The sequence below is a fragment of the Phalaenopsis equestris genome, unplaced genomic scaffold (assembly GCF_001263595.1).
Source record: "Phalaenopsis equestris unplaced genomic scaffold, ASM126359v1 Scaffold221722, whole genome shotgun sequence".
In the NCBI taxonomy this organism is placed as follows: domain Eukaryota; kingdom Viridiplantae; phylum Streptophyta; class Magnoliopsida; order Asparagales; family Orchidaceae; genus Phalaenopsis; species Phalaenopsis equestris.
The window spans coordinates 81,108-107,839 of record NW_018239927.1 but is presented as its reverse complement, the minus strand read 5'-3'; the positions used below and the strand labels follow the sequence as shown (position 1 = coordinate 107,839).

General features: G+C 35.0%; 1 protein-coding gene across 2 annotated transcripts in view; it reads left to right on the top strand.

Annotated features, from left to right (window-relative positions):
* Positions 1-26,732, top strand: part of LOC110037584 (protein MICRORCHIDIA 2-like) — a 119,445-nt gene that overhangs the window by 66,112 nt on the left and 26,601 nt on the right. For both annotated transcript variants that reach the window (XM_020742266.1, XM_020742265.1), the window contains exons 15-16: positions 18,020-18,201; positions 24,491-24,561. In XM_020742266.1, the coding sequence (XP_020597925.1) occupies positions 18,020-18,201; positions 24,491-24,561 (253 nt within the window). The remainder of the gene's footprint in view (positions 1-18,019; positions 18,202-24,490; positions 24,562-26,732) is intronic.

Here is a 26,732-nt window from a genome sequence, read left to right as displayed (position 1 = left end):
GAATCTTTATTGAATTGGTAAGATTTATCTAGAAAACAAAGATAGGGCTTCTATGGAGGAAACCTACTCTACCTGAGAGGGTTGAGAGAACAGAATGACAGCTTACCAGCTCTCAGGCGCCATAGAAATTGAGGAGAAGAATCCATCAATTGCTTCAAGCTTATTTGCTACATCCTAAAGGGCTCTATTTATAAGAGGCTGATGATATATTTATATCTATCCTGAAATCCAACTAAATGCACTGTTTTTGTAGTTCTTATTCTAATTTTCTTACATTCATTCAAGTTAAAGGATAATCATAATATGACAAGGAAATATTTTGTTGGATGATACCCTTATAAGGTTCCTAGAAGTTTTTTAGGAAGCATGTTTTTACAAGGAGGTAGTTATGGAATGACAAGGGAATGATAAAATGTGATTTTAACGGTGTGTGGAGATGGATTAACATCGATCGACTACTTTTCTTGCTGAAAACAACGAGCTAATGATAATTCATCGAGGTGCGTAGGGTATCCACTAGCTGTTCATCAACAAGATGCAGCACAACCCTTTCAAAAGGTATAAGATACAATATTCTGAAGAGCATAAAATAGAGATTACAATGCTCACAATAAATTAAACCAAAGCTAGCTGTTCCAAATAGTTCAATAACATAGATATAGTTTCCTCATAGAAAATACCCTATTTAGAAAGAAAGAAAGAAATAGGAAATAATTAGATAGGGAAGAAAATAATTCATGGATGACAATATCCTGATCTGTCTCCCCGTGATTGTGGGAATTTCACAAATCACGGAACTGCGGGACCACAATATTGACAGAAGCTTGATCGCATGATTCCGTGCAGGACAATCCCACGTCATTCACTCCGACTATGAGAGGCTCAACCTTCTTCACTAGAAGCTCTAGGAAGCGGTATATTTCCACCGTGATAAAGTCACCACCGTGTTGTGTTTGAGGCAATCCCATTACAAATATATGCTCGTGTTCATTCCATGCAACTATTAAACACATATATCATTTCAAAGCACATTCTGAGAGAATAAATAGCCATTCTTTTTTGACATAATTAGAGTTAAAACTACTTATAAACGAGTATTCCTATGGACCAAGCCTCTTGCCATTAAATCTTTAACCTGTTTCTCTCGCTCGTACTTGCTTGGATGCATCCAATAAATAAATCTATATAGAGAAATGGACCCTGAAACGACATCCATGTCATGTCAGACTACTCTCAATAGCAACCACCCAGGAGATAAATTGTCAGTCATGATATCTGATAATTCTCTCAACCGGGGCTGTCCTTTTTCAGGTATTGCGACTCAAAATAATTATTTTATTTGGCAATCAATGTTAATGCTGTTCTGATCTCTTTCTTTGGCTCAAGGGACCAACTCAAGTATTCAAGTTTAGTGTAGTATGTTATCCTTCCCCTGTTCATTGCGCTGGGCGAGGAGAACACCCATGGGATCGTTTAACGCAAAGTTTTTCACCTAGAAAGAAGAAATTCAACTGCTACTACAAAAAAAAGAAGAGTGGGTTCCCTCATTTCTATGGTAACTTCAGCCTAAATCACTAGTATATCGCCCTCATCAGTTTGAAGTTGAGACTTGTCTCTGACGTCTTCTTTTTCTTGTGTCATTGCCCATTTCTTCAAATTCTCTCTACTCAGTGAAGGAGATGAAGGAGATCACTCTTCTATTTTGGCGGTTAGAAGTCACGTGGCTAAAATTGTAACAATTGAAGCATTTATTGTCGAAGATGGATTTAGGAATGCTGGTGAGTTACACCTTTTCTCCACTCTAGATTAGTTTCTTTTTGGGTGGAATTATCTTGGATGCTCCATTGTGTGTACCATGATTGTCCGATTCAATGACTGAACCCAATTTGAAGGGTTTTGTGGTTCATATATTAATGTGTTCTTTCTCCACCTTCAGGTTAGGGTTTGAACATCTTGTAATGTCTAAGGCTATAACTGTACCACATTTTCAATGGACGATGTCGGTCTCCTCAAATTTTGAGCTAGAGTGTTCTCTTTGGGCTTCATTTGTCCACACTTCTACATAAGCTGCTCAAATTCAACTGCGTACTCCTCTACTGAAAGATTTATCTGCTGTAAATGATGAAGCCTGAAGAACACGTCCTATTCGTAATGTATTGGTAGATAATTGTGTTAACAGTGAAAGCTAAATAATAGAAGGAAAGAAAAAAGAGAAATTTAGGAGTGCTGGTGGGTTACACATTTTCTCCACTCTGGATTAGTTTCTTTTTAGGTGGAGTTATCTTGGATGATCCACTGGGTGTACTATGATTGTCTGATTCGATGGCTGACCCAATTTGAAGGGTTGTGTGGATCATATACTTATGTGTTCTTTCTCCACCTTCAAGTTAGTGTCAGGACATCTTGTAATGTCCATCAAGGTTGCAACTGTACGACATTTTCAATGGACTATCTCAGTCTCCTAAAATAATGAGCTATATTGTTCTCTTTGAGCTTCATCTGCCCACACTTCAACATAAGTTGCTCGAACTCGAGTGTCTGCTCCTGTATTAAAAGATCTTTCTGCTGTAAGTGATGAAGCCTCAAGAACATGTCCTATTTATAATGTACTGGTAGATAATTGTGTTGAGAGTAAAAACTAAATAATAAAATCAAAGAAAAAAGAGAAATTTAAAATATATGAAAATTCATATTACCTAATCTTGCCCAATAATGCTAGTAACTGTTATCGATGCAGTTCATGTATCCCCGTATTTTCTTCTTTGATTTCACATAATTGATGAGGGGACAAATAGAGAAACACCGCCCTTGTTCTCATTGATTGAGCGATATGGTCGCGACTGTTGTTAGCGTGAAAAGAAACAACTTGAACACAACATACAGGGACCTCTAAAATTCCTCTCTACTTGCTATACGAGGCTAACCTAACACCTGCTTTACTTTGCATGACAGAGTCAAACGTGAATCTCTCTTCTCTGGAAATACCATTTTCATCTTCTCCATTTTGCTTTTGCATGATCCCCTGCTCTTCCTTGCCGAAACCCTTGCATCCCTACCCCCTCACGCTTGTTTTCTCTGATATAGTTGCAATTAGGGCTGGCTGAGAAGGCAATGAAGGGATCACGACATACAAAGACGTTTGAAATTCTCATCCTTTTCTCCTTCTGCTCTGTCTCCACTGCACAACAAACAAACTCCACTCTCCATCTTTTGTTTGATCACTTAGAGATTATAACTCACGTGTTTACCTTGCACCATATGTATCTGCGAGTTCAAGCACTCTTGGAAAAATTCCACAACATTTGAAGCAAGTGATTTTGCTGGAAAAAGGAGCGGCATGAAGGAAAGGATGTTGATTATGAGGCCATAATGGCTAATAAATTAGCCATTTGAAAGTAAATATTCAACTTGGAGAAGGATGAGATAATTAATTTTCGCCCCTTGTAATTCTTAACAGATAATAAGTGGCATAACCCACTCCAGGACTTGGGAGTAACTAAGACGGGAATAGACAGTGAGAACTAAGTTTCCTATATTCATTTATCATTTAACAAATGAAATAGCTACTAATAAAATTAAATTAAAACAATATTTAAATTTACCTCGTTACTGGTTGTTTGCGTCTTCTATACACGTTCTCTCAAACAGTCGGAAGTGAGAACTAAGTTTTCTATATTCATTTATCATTTAACAAATGAAAGAGCCACTAATAAAATTAAATTAAAATAATATTTAATTTTACCTCATTACTTTTTGTTTGTCTTCTATACTTATTCTCTCATCTATCGTTCATCTTTTAATCAATTAAATTAACATGAAAATTTAGTTTAAAAATAACAGTAAGCTAAACAAGTTAGTGAACACTCAAACTTCTAAACTATAGTAATACCAGAGAAAAAAAGTAATATGAATGTTGGTTAAGTTTTTTAATAAATTAATAAAAAACATTTGATATTTTATTCAATGAATCTTATTATATCAATATCATTCTAGATCTGTACGATCGTTACAGGAGCGCCGTCTAAAAGTTGTCTTAATTAAAACACATTAATATTAATATTCTTTTCTATTTAAGTGCACGAGTACCGTAGTATTCTCTTACCAGTAACATAAAGGGATGACTCAATCGTAGTCAGTCATACAAACAATCAACATAAACATATCATTCATGTACTCATCACATTCAAAACAACATATTGTATAAAACATACACCAATGAATTATAGATAGTAACTACAAACAGTCATAACAATATGAAGATAAACAAATAATCTCAATCAGCATAAAGCATGTGAGAGTGCTATATTGCAAACTAGTTTAGAAGAAATGAATTATTATTGTAAATTAAAAGTACGAGTACTCATCTCTATGTTGATTAATTTGTTATTTGATTATCCTTGAATTTATCATAACCTCGATCATTTTTTCTTAAAATTTAAGCCTAAATTAAGCAGGAATATAAAAATTAGTTTATTTATTAAAATATTTACTTTAATTCTTTATGTGTCGAATTATTATTATTATACCGTTTATAATCCTCTCTCTCTCTCTCTATATATATATAAGCCTGAATATCGCTAAAGAACAACCACCCACTATCCCTGTTGAGAAGATGCAACCCGATACTCTTCCCAACACCGCAGTTCTTGAAGAAAAACAACATACTACAGCTACAGATCCAGTTGTGCTCATACTACCCATTGTTATTGAAGACTCACTCACATGGCAAGACACACGAGAACGCTCATTTGATTCAATATTAGATCAGCCGGTACAACATGTAGTTGCTTCTAATGTTCAACAATCTGCACATCCGCAACACACTTTAGACCAAAATCAGGTGAGCCAATCCTCAGAAGAGGAATGACAGGTCTATTCCAGGGGGAAGAAGAAGAATGGAGGCCGACTCCAGCTCAGGAACATATTGGATGATACAGTGGTTGCTACTGGCAATGACAATCATCTTACCAACTTATTAGCTTTCTCCTTTTCTAGAACCAGAGGCAGAGGCAAAACCAAATTGGGTTGCTCTCTAGCCACCTGATACTATGTATTTTTGCTTTTTTAGGCTTTTTCTTTATGTCTCTTATGTAATTTTCAATATTTTCTAGTTGTGGAGCCCCTTGTAATTTTATTGTGAGCAGGGTGTCATGTTTCGGCCCTCCATCACATAATTTCGGTATCTTTCTTTCTAGTTAATATATTAGCAAGTATAACTTTTTTTTAAAATGTTTTAATTAAACTTATTAACTCACCTTATTTTTGGTTGAGCTTTAAGCCCCGCACGCGGTCCTCTTCTTTGTACGTGAGAAAATTCTGCCTTTAGCTCCCTTCCGCAGGAACGTGACGCCTCCTCTGTGCGACAGTAATGCACAGAGCCGCTCCTGTGCGCACATGATCATAATTAGTCGTTGGTTCCTCCTCAGCTTGACAGAGATGCCGCATCTGTCCTAACCCATGCAAACCTTTTCTTGCACGATTGCATCAACATAGGTATCCTTCCTTTTCTTCGATCGGCGGCATGCCACCAACGCCGGCCTTGCCGTGCTCAACACCGACGCCAAGACCTCCCGTCTTTTCGTAGCGTGACAACGTTCCCTCCTGCACGAGATTGCGTCGTCTCTCCTCCTGTCTTTGCAGGTAAGTAATCTCGCCCTGCCCGTGTTTTTATATAGCGAACTTGCCTTTCTGACTTTTGTTCCCCTCGCTTTTTCTCACTTTGTTTGTTTTCCCCGACTCCTCGTTTCTTCTTCTAAGGTTCTTCTCTTCTTCTCTCCTGATTAACCAATATGAAAATGTTACAATGAGGAGGGGTTAAAACCATATGTAGCATTTTGTTTTTTGAGAGACTTCTTTGGAACATCAAATCATAGTTAATGGGATTGCTTTGTTGCATTTTTGAATGAGAAGCTGGAGAAGCTTATTTCAAAGGACAACTTACACTAGGATGTGATCTGTCATTTGGAATCATCAGCAGTAGCTTATGCAAGAAGGAAAAAATTTGTTTGGAAAGGAAATTTACCAATAGGAGTTGATAGGAATAGCATTGATACTTGGGTTTACCCCAACCTCTTTGGCATGAATTTGTCTACTGGCGCGCCTCCACATTATTTTGACAAAAATGGACAAAACTGGGGATTCCCTTACCTACAATAGGGAGGAAATGTCAAATAAATGAGATATTTATGCATGGTCGAGAGCTCGTCTTAATCGGATGGCAAAGTATTTCTCATCAAATAGGATTGATCATATGTTAGGTTTCTTTAGAATCTGGAAGCTTTCTGAATATTTTGCAGCTTTAGTTGGGAAATTTTGCCTGTCTATTGCGTTAAGCCTGGAAGAGCTGGAGAGGGAAGGCATCTGGGATTTTGATCGTTTGAGCTTACTTCATGCTTCATAAATGAATTTGTGAAACAATGGTTTCAGTTCATGGAAGATTGTAATACAGAAAAGAAAACTATTGAGAAGCCGGGGTTGAGCCCACCGAAATCATTCTGGGCTGGTAAGGAGATCCAGGTGTAGAGAGGTCTCTTCGATCTTTTACAAAATATAGTAATTCAAGATCTTGATGTGCATGGAAACTTCTATCCTTCGTTCAATCTCGAAGACACATCAAGCTTTCAAGATTTAGATGATCGTAGCAAAAATATTCTCAAACAATTCTGCTACGATTATCATTTCCATCGGCAAGACAATCTTTGGCGTCAAAACATATTAAAGTCTGCACATGTTCCGTTGAGCTCATTAGATATGCTTAGCTTGTAGCAGTGTTAATAGAAGTAATAATAGTGAAATATGTGATATTTAGATGACACACTTTCTCATGTTTTACAACTTTTATACTGTAAAATACATGAGAAAAGTATGTCTTGTCTTAATTGTGTAGGAGATACGGTGAATAGAAAAATTGGAGCGAAAAAGAACAACAACGAGCACAATATATGGATTTCATACTAGAGCACATGCGTCGTGATATTGGTGCACTCGCTTCAATAATGGCGCGCTCGCATTGGGTTCAGCACCCACGTGCCCAACTTAGAGCTCCAATGTCATATTTCGTGCTTCCACGCCCGCTCATCTGTTCAACCATTAGTGCACCCGCACCAAATACGCCACACTCACACTGTTTCGTCTGCTCCCGCGCCAGCTTCGAGGTGTGCCCGTGCCAGATAACATGAATGATTTTTGGCAAGAATTTTCTTGTCCTTGCCGAGGTTTGCCTCTAAATTAACTCATAAGGCCGAACTTAAGTGTCTTTTGGCGGATAAAGCTGTAAAAAATTTAGTGTTTTGATCAGAGAAAGTGTTCTCCTTAGGATTCTCTGTTTCCTTTAGATTAAAATCTTAATAGGAGTTGTTTCCTTTGAGTTTCTTGTGAGTTATTTAGAGATCTATTGTATGAGAGGGAAATGTGCTACTCATGTGAAGAAAAGCTTTATTGTAAGTTTTTACTCTTGCGTATTTCTTGCAATGAGATCTGCATGAATTTTGTGTCTATGGTTCTCTTGATAATGCGTGGCTAGTTTTTTCTTCATGTATTTGTGATGTAGGAGTAGTGGTTTTCATCGTTGTTTTCTCGGATGTTTTCCCTATAGCGTTTCTCATGCTTTCATGGCCTATATTGTTGGTAACCTTCGTTCTTAATTTACTTATAGTTTGATAAACTAGGATGTTAAAATGTTTCGTAAAACTACGACTTCTAACTGTCGCGTAATGATGGGTTAACTACAAAATTTCGAGAGAATAGACACATTACAGTGAAATTGTGCAATTTTTATGGGGATTGGAATAATCACGTGGGATGCCATGGGGATTGAGGAAGCCTCAACTTTACAGGTTCTAGGTTTGTTTTGACTTAGCCATAAACATAATGAATATTTTATTCCTGCTTGACACTAATCACTTAGGAAAACATTTAAGAAATTCACGGTCCCCGAATCATAGAGGCATGAATCTTATATGTCTTGAAATAACTCTAAATATGTTTTGTCTCGCTTTTTTTGTATCAGCTACCTGCGATGTATTCTGTTTTATTAGGCTTAGGACTTAAAAAAAACCTTCTTTGTGAAACCGTCAAGCTAGATTCATCAGATTCGTAAATTAGAGATTTTTTTTAGGAATAATTATTAAACTTTTCTTGTGGGATTGATGCACGGTAATTTTTAACCACATTATTATTTGACACGTATATTTGCGGTGTACGGTTAATTTACTTCACAGTAAGTTTTAACGTGTCAAAAAACACACTCTAAAGCGCCTTGTCAATGCAATGTGAAGCGAAGCAAACTTCTACTTCAGTTTGCTGTCATGTGGTACCCATTAGCGAGATGCGCGTTTCACACTTTGAAGCGCTTAGTCGAATGAATCAGTGGTTCGGTTCACGAGAGACCGAGAGAGGAAATAAAACCTAAGTTTCACTCTAATATTCGAAGGAGTGGCAAGGAGCATAAATACTTTTGGTGTTTGAGAGTTTGAGGGAAAGCGTAGTCTTCAATTTCAATTTTTAGCCTTAGTTTGATGCACAACGTTAGATTTTTTCCTCAACGTCAACCACAGGAGGATTTTTATCGCATGTTGTAGAGCTTGGGCCACATGAGGTAGACGGTTGGACTACGCCGCTGGATATGCTTCGATTGCAGAAGAAGCTTTGACCTTCAACCCACCTCAGGAGACATTTCGATCAACGGCGCCGTTGGATATGCTTCGACTGCAGAAGAAGCTTCGACCGATCGACCACATCAGACACTTTGACCGATCGATCACAAGAGAGGCTTCGACCTTCGATAGCTCCGCAGGAGCGCTTAGATTTGTTGAGACTTTCGACAGCGAAGTAATCAATAACACCACAAAAGAAGCTTCTCCTTCGACTGTAGATTGATTGGGCGGTATGTATGTAAATGCCATGTTATTATTTTATTTATTTATTTACCGGATAGATTATATTAATTTACTCAATAATTTGATTTCTCTATCAACCATTAGATGCTTTTTTTTTTAAACCAGAGCAATACTAAGATTCTTTTTTATTTCAAAACATTGTGAAATATTTACCCAGTAAATTCTATTAATTTGGTTGTATCTGCTGCTTAATTGTTTAAATTTTGAAAAAAAAATTGTGTATCCATTGGACCTGTAATTTGCGTGTTATCGTATATCATGTAATTTGATATTTGTTACATTTATATTTTTATATTGCTTCTAATGTTTTTGATTTGATGACATAATATCTGCATTCCATTTAAATTAACTTTTTCGAGTAAGCTCTGAGATACGTGGAGACATGATATGTTATAAAAAGAGCTTCCGTTGTACTCTAATCATCAAATGTTTTCCAAAATATTCTTTTGTCAAATATTATGCTGTAACTAAGATATGCTTCTTGATGCTTTTAGTTTATATTATTGTTATTTTATTTACAATGCAACTTATTCTGAATAGCTTTGATCAGATAAAAAGGTATTATGCTTGTCAGAATTTTGGTGTGCTCAACCAAAACTCGAATAATAATTCACATTATTAACAAAGATTGCATACTTAAAAATCATTATTTATTTAATGATGCTCATCTTTGTATTTTTATGAAAAAGACATTGACAGATTTTGGTGGTGGATAATACGTTTGCAATCAATAAGAGCAAATATTTTAGGCCCAGTTAAAAATGGAAGTGACGTTATTTCACAATAGAGGGCTCATATATCTAGTAAAAGTAGAAAATTTACACAGGGCGGAGGACCTTTGTTGATTCCATATAAATTATAGGAAATTAGTATCGTCAGTGTTAGATTCACCATGAACATGGAGAAAGAATGACTCTATTTTTGTCATGAGAGTTTGGCTCTTAAATATACTCATTCTAAACCATCTAAAAAAACTCGCATTGCATTTCACATTGCTAAATTATACTTAATGAACTTGTTAAAATATGTAATATTAAATATTTAATTATTTATATAAGTTTAATATTAAAATATGTTTTTATTTGCTAATTTTTTTTTCTTCTGCAATTGACACAGTCTCAATGAGTTCGGCTCCGTTTGGAGTAGCTGTAGCTAATTAAGAAGTTGTTGAAAAATAATATGATATTGCAAAAAATTGCGGTGACTATTATAATTTTTTTTTATTTGGAAAAATTCAGACCGCAACTAGAAAGCTCCCACCGCACCTAGTCAGGAGCGGTGGGAAAACGCTGGTCTGAGCGGTAGATTTTTCAAAAATTCGCCAAAACGTAATTTTCCCAAACAACCATAACAACGGTGCGGTGTGACACAACAGTCACACCGCTGCACCAAACGAAGCCTTAGTTTAAATCTTTGATATTGTTAAAATTCTTAAAATTCCATCAATATTCTATTAGAATTATACAAAATGCCTCCATATGCACCGAGAGCATTTTCGAACCCGCCCTCCGATTGAACCCGTAATTTTCTTGCAGGTAAATATCTTACGTTAAATTTTTCATTCATATATTTCTTATGATATTTAAAGTAATGGGAAATGCGTTAATTGTAATTAGTAATTTGTTTGTGCATAAATAATTTAGATATGGCCAATTCAATGTTGAAAAGGCCCAACTTGGAAATATTCAAAGTTAAAATTTAGATTGAGCACTCTTTGCCATATATGTATTTATTTTGTTAAGGAGACGAATGGAAGCATCTTGAGCCCAAGAGCACCTTACTGGTACTTTAATTATATAAATTAAGTTTGTTATTAATTGTAAGAAAGCACATTTGGATGCAAGAGATGAATTGCTTGCTTAACAAAGAATAAAAAAATCCAAACAAAATTTTTATATGGAGGACAATTAGAAGGTGGTGTCGGCCGTTTTATATTTTCGAAATGGAGGACAAATAGTGTATCTGTACTTATCATTTTTATAAAAATATGATTGTTCACAAGTCGATCGAACCGTTGTGCCGGGACCACCAACAACCTAAAAAGGCAAGAGTGCACTGCTAGTCTAGTGTCAGTGAATAATATGATCATCTTACACTTCACCGGGTCCTTGGATTGGGTTCCGATGTCATAGGATGAAATATTATTCCGCTCAACTACCGAATGTCTTTATCATCAAGACATAATATCCCAAAACGACCGTCCAACTTACGACATTGCTTGATGATTTCATATATAGCTAAACCTATATACGCGCGCTTATGTGTTGGACATAAGTGCCTAAAACCCAAATCAAGAAGCAAGGAAAGTAAACCAAAAAGAAGAAATAAAAAAAAAGAAAGAAGACTAACTCACATCCAAAATCAATTTAAAGAAGAAAAGCCAAAACGGTAGAAGGGTTATCCTAAAGTATCCACCCAATGAGACTTCTCGAATAAGCAAAGAGGTAGGCACACTTCCCGATGCTAGCCAGGAACAACCCCGAAACACACGATTTAGAGATCTCTAAGCTATTCCCTAAATCTTTCCCAAATAAAAGATTTTTTTTCCTTTTTTTTCTTATCTTTTTTTTTATTGCAATCAATTCAGCCCGCAGAATTGGGCCCTGAAACATCTCCAAATATTTAGCAAATCTTTCCTAGAAAAGGGGCATTCAAATTCTTCCAAATAACAAGAATTGAAATATTCAATTTCACCAACATTAAAGCATTCTATTCCACCTTGAACCAAAAGCTTCCAATGCCCTACAAACCCAACACTACATCAGAAACCCAACAAGTGCTCACGGCTAGAGGCAGCCAAGATGGCAAAACCGAGCCCAACATAGGGAAATCACAACCACAAGCTCACGGGTAGGAGCAACAGAGGGAAGCCACCAACTCCCAACACAAAGGAATCACAGGCAACGACTCACGGCCAGGAACAGTTAGGGGGACAACTAAACAGGTGCACTAAGGAACTAATAGACACAAACAAGGGCTCTCGGGTAAGAGCAACCAAAGGGGGAAGCCACCAGCTAACACCCAAACCAACAGCCACAAGCTCTCAGGTAGGAGCAACCTAAAGGGGTAAGCCACCAGCTAACACCCAACACAACCAACAGAATACAACAGGGAGGCTCACAGGCAGGAACCGCCAGGAGAGAACAACAACCCCACATCCAATCCCAGAAGCCGATAGGAGGGCTCACGGCCAGAGGAAGCAACACAGGGCCTAAAAACTAGACTCCTAAGAGTTCCAAAAATCAAACATCACCATCTGCAGATGTTTCGAACAGAGGAAGCAACATGGAACAAAAATAAATCACCCTGAAATAATCCTTTTTCAAAAGCTCAAAAAAGCGACATTTCATCCAGCATATGATTCAAATAAAGGAGCAACAACATAAGGAGCAAAACTTAACCACAAAACCAACTTCTTAAAGCATTAAAATGGGCTCCAACATATAGGGCTGTCAAAAAAGCTCGTTGCTCGCGAACAACTTGTGTTCGGCTCATTCATTAGCTCGTGCTCAGCTCGTTTGTGACCGAACAAAAACAAGTTTTTAAAGCTCGAATTATAAACGAGCCGAACACGACTAACTCTTTTTTCGCCCGTGTTCGGCTCGTTTTAGCTCGAAATAAAAAAAAAATATAACTATTTATATAATAATATATTACATATATTATTTATATAATAATATCTTATATATATTTATATCTAAATTTAAAACATAACTGCTCGTTTGGTATGCGTCTTCTTTTGATTTCATTTGGTCAATGTTCGAATACAACATTTTACATTTATCTTTTCAGTTTAATTTTAACGAGCCAATTTCAAGCCAAACACAAGCCGAACACGAACACACTGTTCACGAGCCGGTTTCAAACACGAGCCGATTTAGCCGATTTCGAACATGAACATGAACAATTTCGAACGAGCCGAACATGAGCCAAGCCTGAGCTCGCTCAAGCTCAGCTCGTTTACAGCCCTACCAACATATATTCGAATATGGGGAATAACAGGAAATAAAACCAAACCCCGAAACCAACTGCCCAAAACACAAAATATATTTCAGCATGTCTTTGAACAGAAGTAGCAAAGGGAGCAAAACCAAGCCACCAAAATAGCTGCTCAAAGCAAGAAATAATTTTAACATGTATTCGAGCAAAAAAGAGAACCACAGGGAGCGAAACCGAACCACTTTTTTCAAAGATACCTCCCTTTCTTTCTTTCTTTCTTTTTCAAAGCTTCTAATAAAGGAAAATTAAGCATGTCAATGTCGTCCAACATGTAGTTTGAATAAGAGAGTAACAGGAAGCAGGGAGACAGAAATAAGCCCCTCAACAGTAAAATTTTCCCTCAGCATGCATTTCGAATAGGGGGAAATAACAGGAAACAGAGAAACACAAGTAAGCCCTTCTCCCCCTACAACCAATCTTCCTTCAATCTTCCTTTCAACAGCAACAGTGAATCGACTCAGCAAGGAGAAAAGAAAGAAGACCGTAGCCTTCAACGTACAGGTACAAAGATAATAAAAGCATAAAAAGAAAGCTTGAATGTATACAGGGATTAAAACATGCTTTCCATAGTATACCATCTCAACTACCAACGTAGAGCATTTAAAGCAGACCCAACAAAAACATTAAAGGCCTAGTAATAGATGACAACACCGTTATGAAATACCAGTTAAGACAAATTGAAGCCTTATACATGCAGTCCCCTATTTTAACGTCCCCAGCATGTGTCGAGCAGGGAAGAAGAGCGAACAGGTCGAGCAGGGAAGAAGAGCAGAAGAGAGGAAACATACCTTGCTCGGGCTTCTGTAATCAACAAAAGAAAGCCACAACACTCCTAAACCTCAAGCTTGCAAGCAAAGCCACTTCACCCTCAAACTCAAGCTCACAAGCACCTAAACGAGAAACGATTTCCGCAGAGTCTCTCCCACGCTTCCAAAATTCATAATCTCACAACAAAACCCTCCAACGACCTCTTATACACGCAGAAGAGAGGAAAGAAAAGAAAAGAAAATCCTCCAAAAGGGAGGCCAACCCAGCGTTCGTCCCAGCAGAAAGAAATCATCGCAGCCAAGACCACAGAGGAATGAACTATCGAGGAGGAGGATTGTCACATTCGTGCCTCAGGGAACAAGAGCGCCAGAGTCAACCTACTGTGAATAGATTCCCGCCTAGCGAGACGAAGCAAAAGAATCTTCAGGAAGTCGCAGTTCGAGTAGAGGATGTCGAGAGAGGCGAGGTCAACTCCTCGTTACGCGAAGAGGGGAAATAATCTCAAAGCAACGAGTGACTAGGGCTCAATCCAAGCCCAGGCATGAAGAAGGGAACCGAGCCGAATGTAGAGGCGAATTAGGGATATAGTGGAGGTTAAAAGCCCCTCCCTCTTTAACATATCTTATATTATATTAATAAATATATATTAATAATATAATATAAAGTAGTTAAACCCCCCGATTCGTGCACGATCCGACATATTAAAATGGGTGTCTTCCTTAGCTAAATTCGATGTTCCGGACGCGTCAGCGCGTTCCGTTTCTTGATTTGTGGTCGCCCGGATGACTTAGTCATCCGTGGTCGCCCGGATGACTTTGTCGACGGTCTGGTCGAAAACGTATCAAAATCGAATTTCTTTGAAATAATCGCTTGTGATCGATCGTAAAGCCTACTATAGGTACAAGAGACGTGAATTTCAATAATTTTGTGCGTTGACGTGTAAATTGTGGTATTCGCGCATCGTGCAAGCTCTCGGAGATCGCGATAGGTTTTCGTATGGTTTCAGATCCTGAAAGTACTCGACTCGAGTTTTGTCATGTCGGTTTTAATCGACTCAACTAAGTGCTGTGGATCTTAGAACCAGTCAGATGAAATTGCAAGGAGTCAAGAAGTGGCTCGAATTTCTAATCGGTGTGGGTCCCAGGCTAATTCTCTAAGAGAGTTGGTAATAGACTCGAAAGACTAGATCTTAGGCTTTAAGAAGAGTAAGAGACCTCACCAAAATTGAGGTCAACAGGTGGTCGATATATTTGAAGAAATAGATATTTAACCGCACTTGCTCTGTGGTAAAAGTGCATTTGAACCAAGTTATGGATTAGAGAGTATTGGCCCATCTTAAATGAGAAATTTAATGCATAATTTTCTATATAAAAAACTTGAAGGAGAAGTTGTTAGAAGGAATGATATCAGGCAATGAGGAATTATGGACGATACCCAAAAGTTAAACAAAAGGCCAGAGAGAGGGTGCAAGGGATAAGAATAATGGACCACAGTCAGAAGCAACAATCAAACACCTTACAAAGACTGAGATTCTGGAGAAAAGAGTCAAGGAGTTAGGTTTTCGGTGCGATGAGAAGTTTATCCATTGTCAATGTTGTAAGAATCGAAAATTACAAGTTTTCTTGGTGCATGATCAAGAGGCCAAGGATGCAGAAACACAGCTGTGATGGAGGGGGAGCACCCACTATTTTCCACCTTGAGGGCGGTATGTCTTTTGTTGTGGGGGGGGGGGGGGGGGGGGATTGTTACGTCGGTGCCTAGGGCAATTTGGTCTTTTGTATGCCCAAGGGAAATTTAGTCTTTTATTATTTTATTTGTTGGATATAAATAAGATTATTATGTTTAGGGTTAGATTTTATGCAGGAGATTGGGTTGTGACTTTTAGTATTGTTACGTCGGTGCCTAGCCTAAGGTCAATTTGGTCTTTTGTATGCCTAAGGGAAATTTAGTCTTTTATTATTTTTATCGTTGGATATAAATAGGATTATTATGTTTAGGGTTAGGTTTTATGCAGGAGATTGGGTTGTGACTTTTAGGTTTAGTGTTTTGGAGATATTTCGTGCCTCTCGAATCGTAGGAATTTGGAGAGATCATCTTTCTCTCGAATTTTAGGTTCTTTTCCTTTATATTTGTGTGTTGTATTGTTTTGATTTTGATGTTCTTGAAGAAAAAAATTGGTTTGCTATAATTTTTTTGGAAAATCGTACCGATTTTGTCTTGGATTGTATCACACCTCTTTGTTAAATTCGCTTCCTTAATGCCTACTAGGAACTCTTGAAGATGTCACACCATAGAGCGCTTTTAATTGAGCATTCTCTATGTCCTACTGCAAGAACTGTTATTGGAACATCTAACTGTAGAAGATCTAGTTAAGTTTCCTTCATGTTCATTTCCTACTAGTCTACTTGCTATTAAGCCCACTCAATCCCATGCTAAAGTTTCGATTTCTAAGAATAGCCCAAACTCAGCCAGGAAAAAGCCCAAGTTTGACCACCCATTAATACCTGCTGCCAAAGAGGGCATATGGCTTTCCCGTGTCTTAAAAAATCATATTAATTGAGAAAGAAATGGAAAATTACACGGGCTTGAAGGAAATAATTAGAGCATGTCTAATATTGTCATATTTTATCCTAAGGAAAAAAATTCTAATTAAACATTAAGGGTGATGAGATTTTTCTTTTATACTCTGGTTCTTTGGGAGAATTGGAAAAGATAATCATCTTTTCTTCTTATGCCACCTGTTAAGATAAAAGAAGAAAGTTCATAGTCAATGTTTGAAACACTATGTAGTTTTGAATTCTAGTTGTCTAAGATTCTACTCATTGGTGTCCTCATCCCAAGCCATTCAAAGTTTTATTGGTTGATGACATCTCTCTTCTTGTAATAATATGGCTGGGAATAATTGATTAAAGTTTTATTAACAACCATCTTCTAATTTCACTTCAAATGCTTCCCTTGATTTATATAGTTTAGTTTGTATTTTGCATCAAGGATTGATATTTAGAATTACGAGAATGAATTTAAACCTAATACCTTTGGTGTTGCGAGCTACTTGAGCTTTTTAACATAATATTGTTGCAACAAACAGGGAGATATTCCTCTTTTCTTATGATTTTCAATGGAGACAACGTAAGTGAGACAAAGCTACAGATGGAGGGAGAAAAGGATTCAAATAAGATTTCTATATATCGATATCAAAGCACAAAAGGGTAAAAGAAAAATGAAAGATTCCTTTTGCAATCTATAGAAACCATCAAGTCCATGCTGTTATGTAAAGGGATGTTTAAATTAGAGGTAAAACTTGATGACTAGGATTTTTTTTCTCCGTAAAATTCTAACCAGTTTTTTAATAATTGTATTCCATTACCTGTTATCTGTTAAAATATTCATCATATTTCAGTTTGTTAACTAACTCTTTTAAGCGCATGATGTGATTAAAAACATTTAAGACTGAAATTTAAGATCATATGAGCATTTTGGCAATCTTGTTCGGTAGGCTTAGCAGTGTTTCAAAATACAATTATTGCATACTGTAAACTCTGATAGAGCCATTTCCTTGGTTCGTGGCTTGATTCTATCTTTCTTCTTTTATCTTTACCCAGTCTCTCTTCTTACAATAAGTATGTACTTCTGTCAACAGCACATCAATAGTTTGCAATTTGCAATATATTAATATTAGAAAATTTTGAATCATTGAGCAATATATATATTTTTATAATCGGCATCTTTTGATTCTAAGACTTAGTGGCCGAGATATTCAAAATTGGCAAATTATGGAATGATGCTGTTATGATGGATTTGGCTTATTTTGTTAATGTAGTGTTGCAATAATAGCACCAATGGCGAAGAGCTGTAAACTTCTGTTCAGGGTTACAGCGTGGGCGTTTAGATTCTTTTTACCTTTCCTTCTAAAAGAATCTGAAATCTTGGTGAAAGTGATACTGGAATGTATCCTGCAGCGCTGCTCACAAAACTCCTAAATTTAGGTGTATTACAAAGATGGATGAGGTAGGAAAGTTTAAACATGCAGAATCTGAGGAAAGATTAAGTTTGTTGCTGTGATGAATGAATAAAAGTTGAAGAATCTTAAGAACCAACTTCAACATTGTGTTATTATGCAAACCTAAATATATTTAAGTTCAATTTGTTCATGATTTCTAAAGAGTATATTAGTATAGAAAGATGATTAGGGTGATAGTGTTGAATCAGGTGTGCATTTCTATTCTAGTTGATAAAGCTATTTTTACTTTTATGATCTGGATGTACTCGTGAATATTGTTAAGTTTCTTACATTTAGGCAATCCTGATCATGAACTTTCCATTTCTTCTTTATGCAAAATATACTTGTTTTGCAGGAAAGGCCATTGTCACTTGATTGGTTATCAACCAATTACTCCAGAAGTTGGTGATAAGCACAGAGATGCTATTAAGCATTCTCGTATACTTGGAAAATCCACACAGCAGAAACCTGGTGGTCATGGTATTGCTCATGAGAAGAGCAATGGAGAAAAAATTGTTGCCCTTCCTACTCTTAATGGTACTTTAGTATTTGTCCTTATATAATTATAATTAAATTAATAATTTTTTATTATCTAAGAAATAATAAAAAAAAAATTGACCTAGCTCATTGAGCAAGTCGTCATCTCACACACCTTAAATCACATTATGTCTCGTGTGAGTACATTTCATTTTTTTTTTTGCTTTTGTGCAACAACACATATAATATGTGTGTTCTCCCTATTTAATTTCAACACTTCGAACATGTTGACATATTCCAATTTTTCAAATGGATGATGTTTGAGAGATTTAATTGATGTTGAAGCAATTTGAAATCGAGTTGCATGATGTCATATCCCTAATCCATCGTTTTGGTCGATACACCCGTGCAGATTTTATGTATCAACCTACACAAGTTAATATCAAAATCTAAGATTCATGAAGTTCTCATTAATTGAACTGTTTATTTTTTTATATACTATCAATCTTTATGTCACCATTTTGATTACTTTTTATTTTTACTTATGTATTTGCATTCATTGGTCTCTAAAATAATTTCTTTTATCAATAAATATATTAATATTTTGACTCAACTCAAATCTAATAATTGATGAAATAACAGTAGGAAATAATTGTTTGATGAAGATGGACAATGCTATATTTCAAGCCTGCAGTAACATTTGCAAATAGTGAGGGCAATGGCCAATAGGAGGTTTAGGGTTTTGTGAATTTGATATGGGGTTCATCCTTAGTCCTAGGAAAATGAAAAAGTTGAAAATTTAAAGGGAATGACGGTGGATTCAAGTTGGAAATTGAAACAGTCGAAAAAGTATAGATCAGAGAAGGAAGAGGACGAGTATTGTGATGAAGGTGAAGAGTTTGCCATTGATTTGAAAGAAGATGGTGATGAAAATACCTTACTAAAGAGTGTGAGTGATGTTTCTATTGGAGTAGATATATCACCAGAGAACGAAGCAGACACCTCATGGAGTTGGCTATGAGGAGCTCGATGCTTAGGGCGAAGCATCCACATGGTCGCTCAAAGAACCACTTGTGCCTACAACTGAGATGAGCAGGAAAACATTTGCATTGCACATAGCTAGGCTATGCATTAGAAACAAGCACATGAGGACGAGCAAGTGTGAATGGCTGAGTGCAAAATGCGAGCATGGAGGGCCAACAATTATGCACAATGAACAAGCATTGAGGAAGCGAGACCACCAAGGACTTGGGATTGGGTCACATGTGATGCGGGCGGATTTAATGTGAGAAATTTTCAAATATTATTCAATATTACAAAATTACACATGGCATATATATAATAAAAATGCAATATAATCCCAACAAAAATAATTTTTTTGAAAATAATTTATCTTTTACTCATTTTAAACTGTCAAACCCCCTTTAAAATCAACACAAATATACGTATCGCTCAAGTAATAAAGGAATCTAATGGAGTCCTGAATATTGATCCCACAGGGAAGTTGGAAAATCCTAAAAGTAAAGTATGAACATTATTTTATAATCTAAAAGTACAAAAATAAAAGTAAAGTAAAGTGCGAAGTTTGAAAATTAACTACTAAAGTGAATGCCAATTAAAATGTAGATGTACGACTACATAAGTTAAATTAAACTAAATACCAAACATTTAAAAGTAAAATTACGAAAATTAAACAAAGTTTTTGTTGTGACGGAAAGTTTAAATCTAATATAACATCATTCCCCTTTATAATGATACATAGATTGTTAAGAAATTGAAATCATTTGAAATTATATATAAAAGTTATTTTGTACCAAATAGGAGCAATCCAATTCTTTACCCTCTTCCGAGTGCTATAATGAACATTGACTAATCTAGAGTTTGGTCCCTAATTCCGCGATTAGGCTGGGATGATACTGGCTGCCATTGCAGAGCTCCTACTACTCCCTCCCCTGAGGGCTAACAATCTCGCATTAGTTTCCAATCAACTGGACCAAATTGAGGATTTTAATCTGTCACCTTAAAATCTCTAGTTCTGCATCCAACAAAGTATATTTTCCTATTTGTTTTCGCTCAATCCCATGGATAACACACTCTCCCTTGAAATCAAATGTGATTCTCCCTATGTTGTAGAAATCATATCTCATTTAAGAACATATGTCTCTCAACAAGTTTTAACATTTCAATTGGTCAGATCGAAAAGTAAATGAAGATCGGAGTTCAAACTATCACAAATTAGTAACATTTAAAACCGTATAAAACAAAATCTATTCTTCACAAAACCATATCTCAAAGTACGGAGAATGAAAAAGAAAATTACTCAGAATTCATGAGAAGGATACAACAAAACATAGATTTCATATATAAAAACAATTTTACTCATATATAAAAATAAGTTTGTTTATAAACAAAAGAAATAAAAATACAACTTATCTCACAATCTTTCCCAAGCAAATCCCTAGATGTTCTCTCCAAGTCTTTCTCTCTTTACAATCACTCCCAATTCTCTCTTAGAAGTGTAATGAAGAAGAAATCTCTCACTTTCTCTCTCCTCTTACAACCTAAGAAGAAAATCTCCTCTTCTCTCTCTATCTTTAACTCATGTCAACTTTCTCTCTCCCTCACGCCACACACATGACAAATGAGAATTCTTCTTTTATTTTGGTCCGCCTTCTTTGGAAAAGAATTCAAAAATTTCTCCAAAATTCCCTCTAAAAGTCAATTCTTTTGAATTCAAAAGATATGTCATTTGATCCAAGAGACATATCCCTTCATAAAAGAACCTTCCAAATTATCTAGATCATTAAATTACTCTGAAAGGTGTGTAGAAAAAGTGCCAACTTGAAATTCGCGCAAAAATGTCTCGAACTGCCTTAATTTGAAAAAGTCTTCCCTGGCGCATCATGCGTCAGTTCTCTGGATTGATGTGCTAAAATCTCAAAATTCGCTGTTTTGGCTCCAGATTTCGTTCTTTTTGTCATTTTTGCTCCAAATGCCTAAAAATGATATACCTGCAATAAAAAATATACCTGTATACCTGCAATAAAAACATGAAAATACCATTCTTTAAAGTGCAATATCACAAAAAATAAGTATACATTAGGTACTTAAAACAATATATTATTTTGGTGCATCAACGTGGAGGTCACAATGTTTAAGACTTGTTAAATTTTTTGAGCTTTATTAAAGGATTAAGTATTTAAAACAGTATATTATTTTTGAGCTTTATTATTTTGGTGTATCGAGTTGACTTTTTTGTTTTTTTATTTTTATTTCGGCTTCTTTATTGAAATCTCTACTTAGATGACTAGCTCTTTCATTGGCTTGGGTGGAGATTAGCATTTAAAATAAATTTGTGATACTGTTAAGATTTATCCTTCCTCTTTCATGGCTGCTGAACACTATGTAGCTATTTGCACTGCAAGCTAAATAGGATTAAGGTTTTATGTAAGAAGCATTTTGATATGCATATTTAATAGCCATGAAGCTGTTCAAGATTATTTTAAAATTTTTTACAAATCGAACTTATGAATCATACAATAAAGCCATGGAGAGTAATAACAAGGGAAATTTTCTCTAGTTTTAAACATTTTTTTGGTTTATGTGGGGGAGATATACTTTGGATTTTTTTTTTTGTTTTATATTTATTATTAGAGTACAGCAAGTAGCAGAAAGTGAATCTTCATAAAAAAATTATTAATCTTGAGGTGAAATGATTGAAAAATTAGCATTCTCTTAGTATGATCTTTTGAAAGGTTTGGCTAAGATATGTTGAAGTCATTAAAGTTATGTATAATAAAGCATTAATCGGTAATAGAAGTAATTGAAGAGTGATCGAATTATTTTTGATTATGATGGAATTATATTAAGGATTGATATTGGGTGCTGTATCTTTTTTTTTTCTTGATTATGAAAATGCTAACAAAGGATATTCAAAATATGATTCCTAATTTCATGTTGTTAATAAATGAATTTGATCAAGGAGACGTGCTAAATTAGTGAATATTTAGAATAATGAAGTCGTTTAAATGTTATAGGGTTTTTAATGAGTAGGGATTATATAAGGATTGAACACGAGAAATTTTCTCTAGTATTGAATATTTAATTTGGTTTATGTTGGGGAGATATACTATGTAAATAATTTTTGTTTTATAAGAATTATCAGAGAGTTGTGTTCATAAAAAAAATTATTAATTCTGAGATGCATGATTGGAAAACATTAGCATTCTTTTAGTATGGACTTAAGAAAGTTTTGGCTAATATATATTGATGTCTTTAAAGATATGTATGATAAAGCATTAATTGGTAATAAAAGTAATTAATGAGTGATCAAAGTATTTTTGATTATTATGGGTTATATGAAGGATCAACATTGGGTAATATATCTTTTTTTTTTCTTGATTATGAAATGCTTACAAAGGATATTTAAAATGAGAGGTCTTATTTCATGTTGTTAATAAAAGAATTTAATCATGTAGAATTGCAAATTAAGTAAATATTTAAAATAATGGAGTTGTTTAAATGATATCGATCCCTTAATGAGTAGGAATTATATTAAGGATCAACATTGGTACTATATCTTTTTTTTTTCTTGATTATGAAAATACTTGAAAAGGATAATTCAAATTAGATGCCTTATTGCATGTTGTTAATATGTGAATTTAATCAAGAATATTTAGAATACTAGAAATGTTTAAATGATATAGGGCTCTTAATGAGTAGAAAAATTGTTGAGTATAACAGATTAATGTCGACCATTTGATGACCCTATTAGGAGAATATATGTTTTAGACTCGATTTATGTTAAGAAAGATAGAGATAGACCTAAAAAGACTTGAGCATCATGTATAAAAAATGACCTTAATTTATTAGAATTAAATGCGAATATGACACTCAATAGGACAATGGAGAAAAAGGATTCATGTATTCCACCCCAGTTAGTGGGATAAAGGCTTGTTTTTGTTGTATATGAATATTTATCAATGAATATTTTAAAATATTATGTGATTCCTAGGTATGATTATTTTTATTTCTTGAATATGTTATGTATAGCAATAGAGTATAAATGAGCATATGACTTCTAGAAAAGAATGATTGATTAAAATGGAGAGATTTTTTAAGAGTACTGTGTAATAAGAGGATATAATAGAGGCATTAAAAAGAATTTTAATTTTTCAATTTGACCAATGTTGTATGAACTTGAGTTTTAAGTGAAAAAAATCATCAATAGATTAATGAGAGTGGTGTAAATCAGTTCTTAAGATATATATGTGCAATGATTATGAATGATAAATTAATGAATTGGCATATTTGATCAATGATTGGAGTACATCTATTGAATGTAAAGTAATTGAAAATAATTATTAATTATTTGGATTTCTAGAACGAATATGCACCTATTCAAGGAACTAACGTAGTATGGATAGAACTTGTTGAAGTTGATATGTGAAGAATATGTTCGGCATCTTAATTAGAACTCAACAATATGTAATAGAAATCGAATTTTTATAATGACTCTATATTGTTTGGATAAGAGTATTGATAAAGTTGACTGGTAATGCAAAATATTTAGAACACAATTCTGGTAAACTTGATTGCATATGTTTTTCTTACTTTAGCCTTGTCCGCAATGGCAATGCTAGCTTGAAATTAGGGTTTTTTATAATTAGCCTTTAATGTTTTAGATTGGCCATCCATGTAGAGATAAAATGTTGTAGATATGACTAATCTTTATATGTGATGGTTAACACGTTGAGTTAAGGTCTACATGGTTTAGGGAAATGATGGTTTGAAATTTTAGGCTATGCCTATAAATTGTTTTAATTTGTTTTTCTTTGCTCAAATAATGTGAAATCATCAACCAAAATTTCAGCAGCAAAAGCAGTTATTCTTCAACTGCAGGTCAAGGAATGATTCCATCTGAAATTGGGGGGCTAAAAATCTTACATTTTCTGCTGGAACTTGTAGATATCCTCAGTGCGAGAATGTAGGGTTAATGTGCATTGCCTCATTCAATTCATGGGTTACGATTGTTTAGCCTACATTTAGCATGCTAATTACTACTTACGCCTTCTGAAACATCTATGTAGTTTAATCTAGCTTGGTTTTTTCTGTTTTGTTATTAATTTTAAACTGTTACTTTTGGACTTCTTGGTACTTGAGATCTTATATGTTATGCTAGAGGGAATATCAAGTGAATTTTGTTTCTAAATCTCTTAGGTATTTCTACTTCTTTATTTTGTTTACTAAGCTTGGCTATGAAAATGCAATTTGTGAAGTACTGCTTATTTTTTCTTTTTGAAGTTTATAATGATACTGATTGGTGTACTTCTTTTTGCATTTTTAAAAGGTTCTTCTGCAGCATCTTTTGTTCAAGCTCCTGCTGATTCTTTAATGGAGGATGCATTCAATTTTGGGCAGGTAATGTCCATTCTTAGCTCTTTTGCTCTTTTTTGTGTTTATTTTTTTGGGTAAAACTGCCCCTTTTCAGTACTATAAAGGAATTATTTTTTGCTCTTTTGATCCTTGATAATGAAGTTTCTCAATGAATCTTTACTTCCTTTTCCAACGTTGAAATAGTGTAAATTTATGTTAGTTGTGTTCAAGAATTTCTCTTAAAGGTCTCAATTTTGCTGATTAAATGCATTCCTTTTGTGCTATAGAAAATACAAACGTTTATAAAGCTAGTCTTTAATGGACCAAATTTTACTTTTTATCTAAATGCTAAGGTGCCTATTTTTTTGTTGAGTGGATGATATAATTGTATTTTTATTTTTTGTCAATAATTTCTTCTCAATAATTTAATTTTTGATAACCTACAAGTAGTTTTCATACCATCCATACATATATGATTCAAATTACTTGGCTTGCCATTTTGTTATTTTTTGTATAACCTCTCATTTAATTTAAATTTTTTCACTATTGTGTTACTAGTCGTTAATCTGATATGTAGGGATCTTCTAGAAATACAAAAAGTATAAATCAATTGCTGTAAATAGTAAGATATTTATTTTTCAAGATTTCAAAGGAAAAGTTACGAAACACAGAGACATTATTACACTCTATTTTGGCTAATTTTGAAAGTAGTCATTTGGTTAATCGTGTTTGGTTGATTTCAAAATGATTCATGTTGAAATTGCGGTACAAAATTGATCTCATTTTAGTAAATTTGAGAAATGTTATACTCTAGGATTTATTACCAGTATAGGAAGGATTATTTTTTATTCCCAACTGGCCAAATTCTACTATATAACCAGCTACGTTAGATGGACTTTCTGTTATGCATAATTGATGATAGTTTTATATTCCTACGCTTATTTCACATTTTTGTATGGATATTTATGGAACGAGCTATTGGAAATATGCTTCTAATAAGTTGTAATAATATTTTTTTAAAGGATGCTTTAGGCCCTTTTTTTCCTCTCGCATAAAATGGGAAGCATTTTCTGTCACTCAAAATCTGAAAGTAAAAAAGGGTATTTTAAGTAGCAGTCTAATTTTGATGGTTTCAAATAGTGGATATATCTTTAATGTGTGATTTTTTTAACCGGCCATCATTATTTTGTAATCATGGTCCGTGCTCACTGCCATGTTGCTTTCTGAAAACCTGTTTTTTGTTCTTCATATAGAATAAATAATTATCTTAAAGAAGATTTACATAGCACTCAACCCCTATGTATTTACATATCCAACACCTAAACTTTAATTTTTCCATGCGTGCCAACTTACCTGCGTTTGCAAAGGTGTATTTCACTTTTTTTAAAGTTAAAATTGATGCTATTTTTGATGTGATGTGAATGATTTGGGTTCTATAAATGTAAAAAGAAAAGATTAGGTGTTAGATATGTAAATGCATAGGAAATAGGTCTTATCTATGTGAATGTCCCTTATCTTAAGTAACATCAACCCAACTATTTGTGGTCAGATTGTGAATTCTCCTCCATTCATATATTTTTTATGCAATAAGTGAGGTGTTATTCTATTTTGCATCTCTTTGTAGATCTTTTCATGTGACTTTAGCCCCTTTAACATTGATTTTGTTTACCCACTGTAAATGGGGTTAACCCAAATGACAAAGGAAATTCAATTTTTATTATTGAAATCAAAGAGATTATAACAAAAAAACACACGAAAATAAGAAATAACCAAAATGCACAACACAAACCTGAACTAGGGCTTTGGTCGAGGGTGGTGATGTTGTGGTTTATGGGAAAATTGTGGTATGAAGGGTTGGATGGTCAAATGACAGCAAGCTTGGTTTGGCTGGATGCCAGATTAGATAGGAAAGGTTGCGGTTGGGGTAGCGGAGGGTAGTAGAGGCTGACTGGAAGGGGGCTGCAACAATAAAAACAACGGCTGGAAGGGAGGCTGTGGCTGAGGAGGAGAGGGTTGCTATGAAGGTGGCCTGGATATCGGGTGACAGGATGGATTGGGAGATGGGGAGGATTTGGCAGCTGAAAAGAGGTGGGTGTCATGGGTGGCTGGATGGGTAGGAGGAAGGGTTGGGCTGTAGGAGACATCAAAGGTGTTGACTTTGGGGAGAGGGATAGCTGCAACAGTGACGACAATGACAATGACAACAACAACAGAGG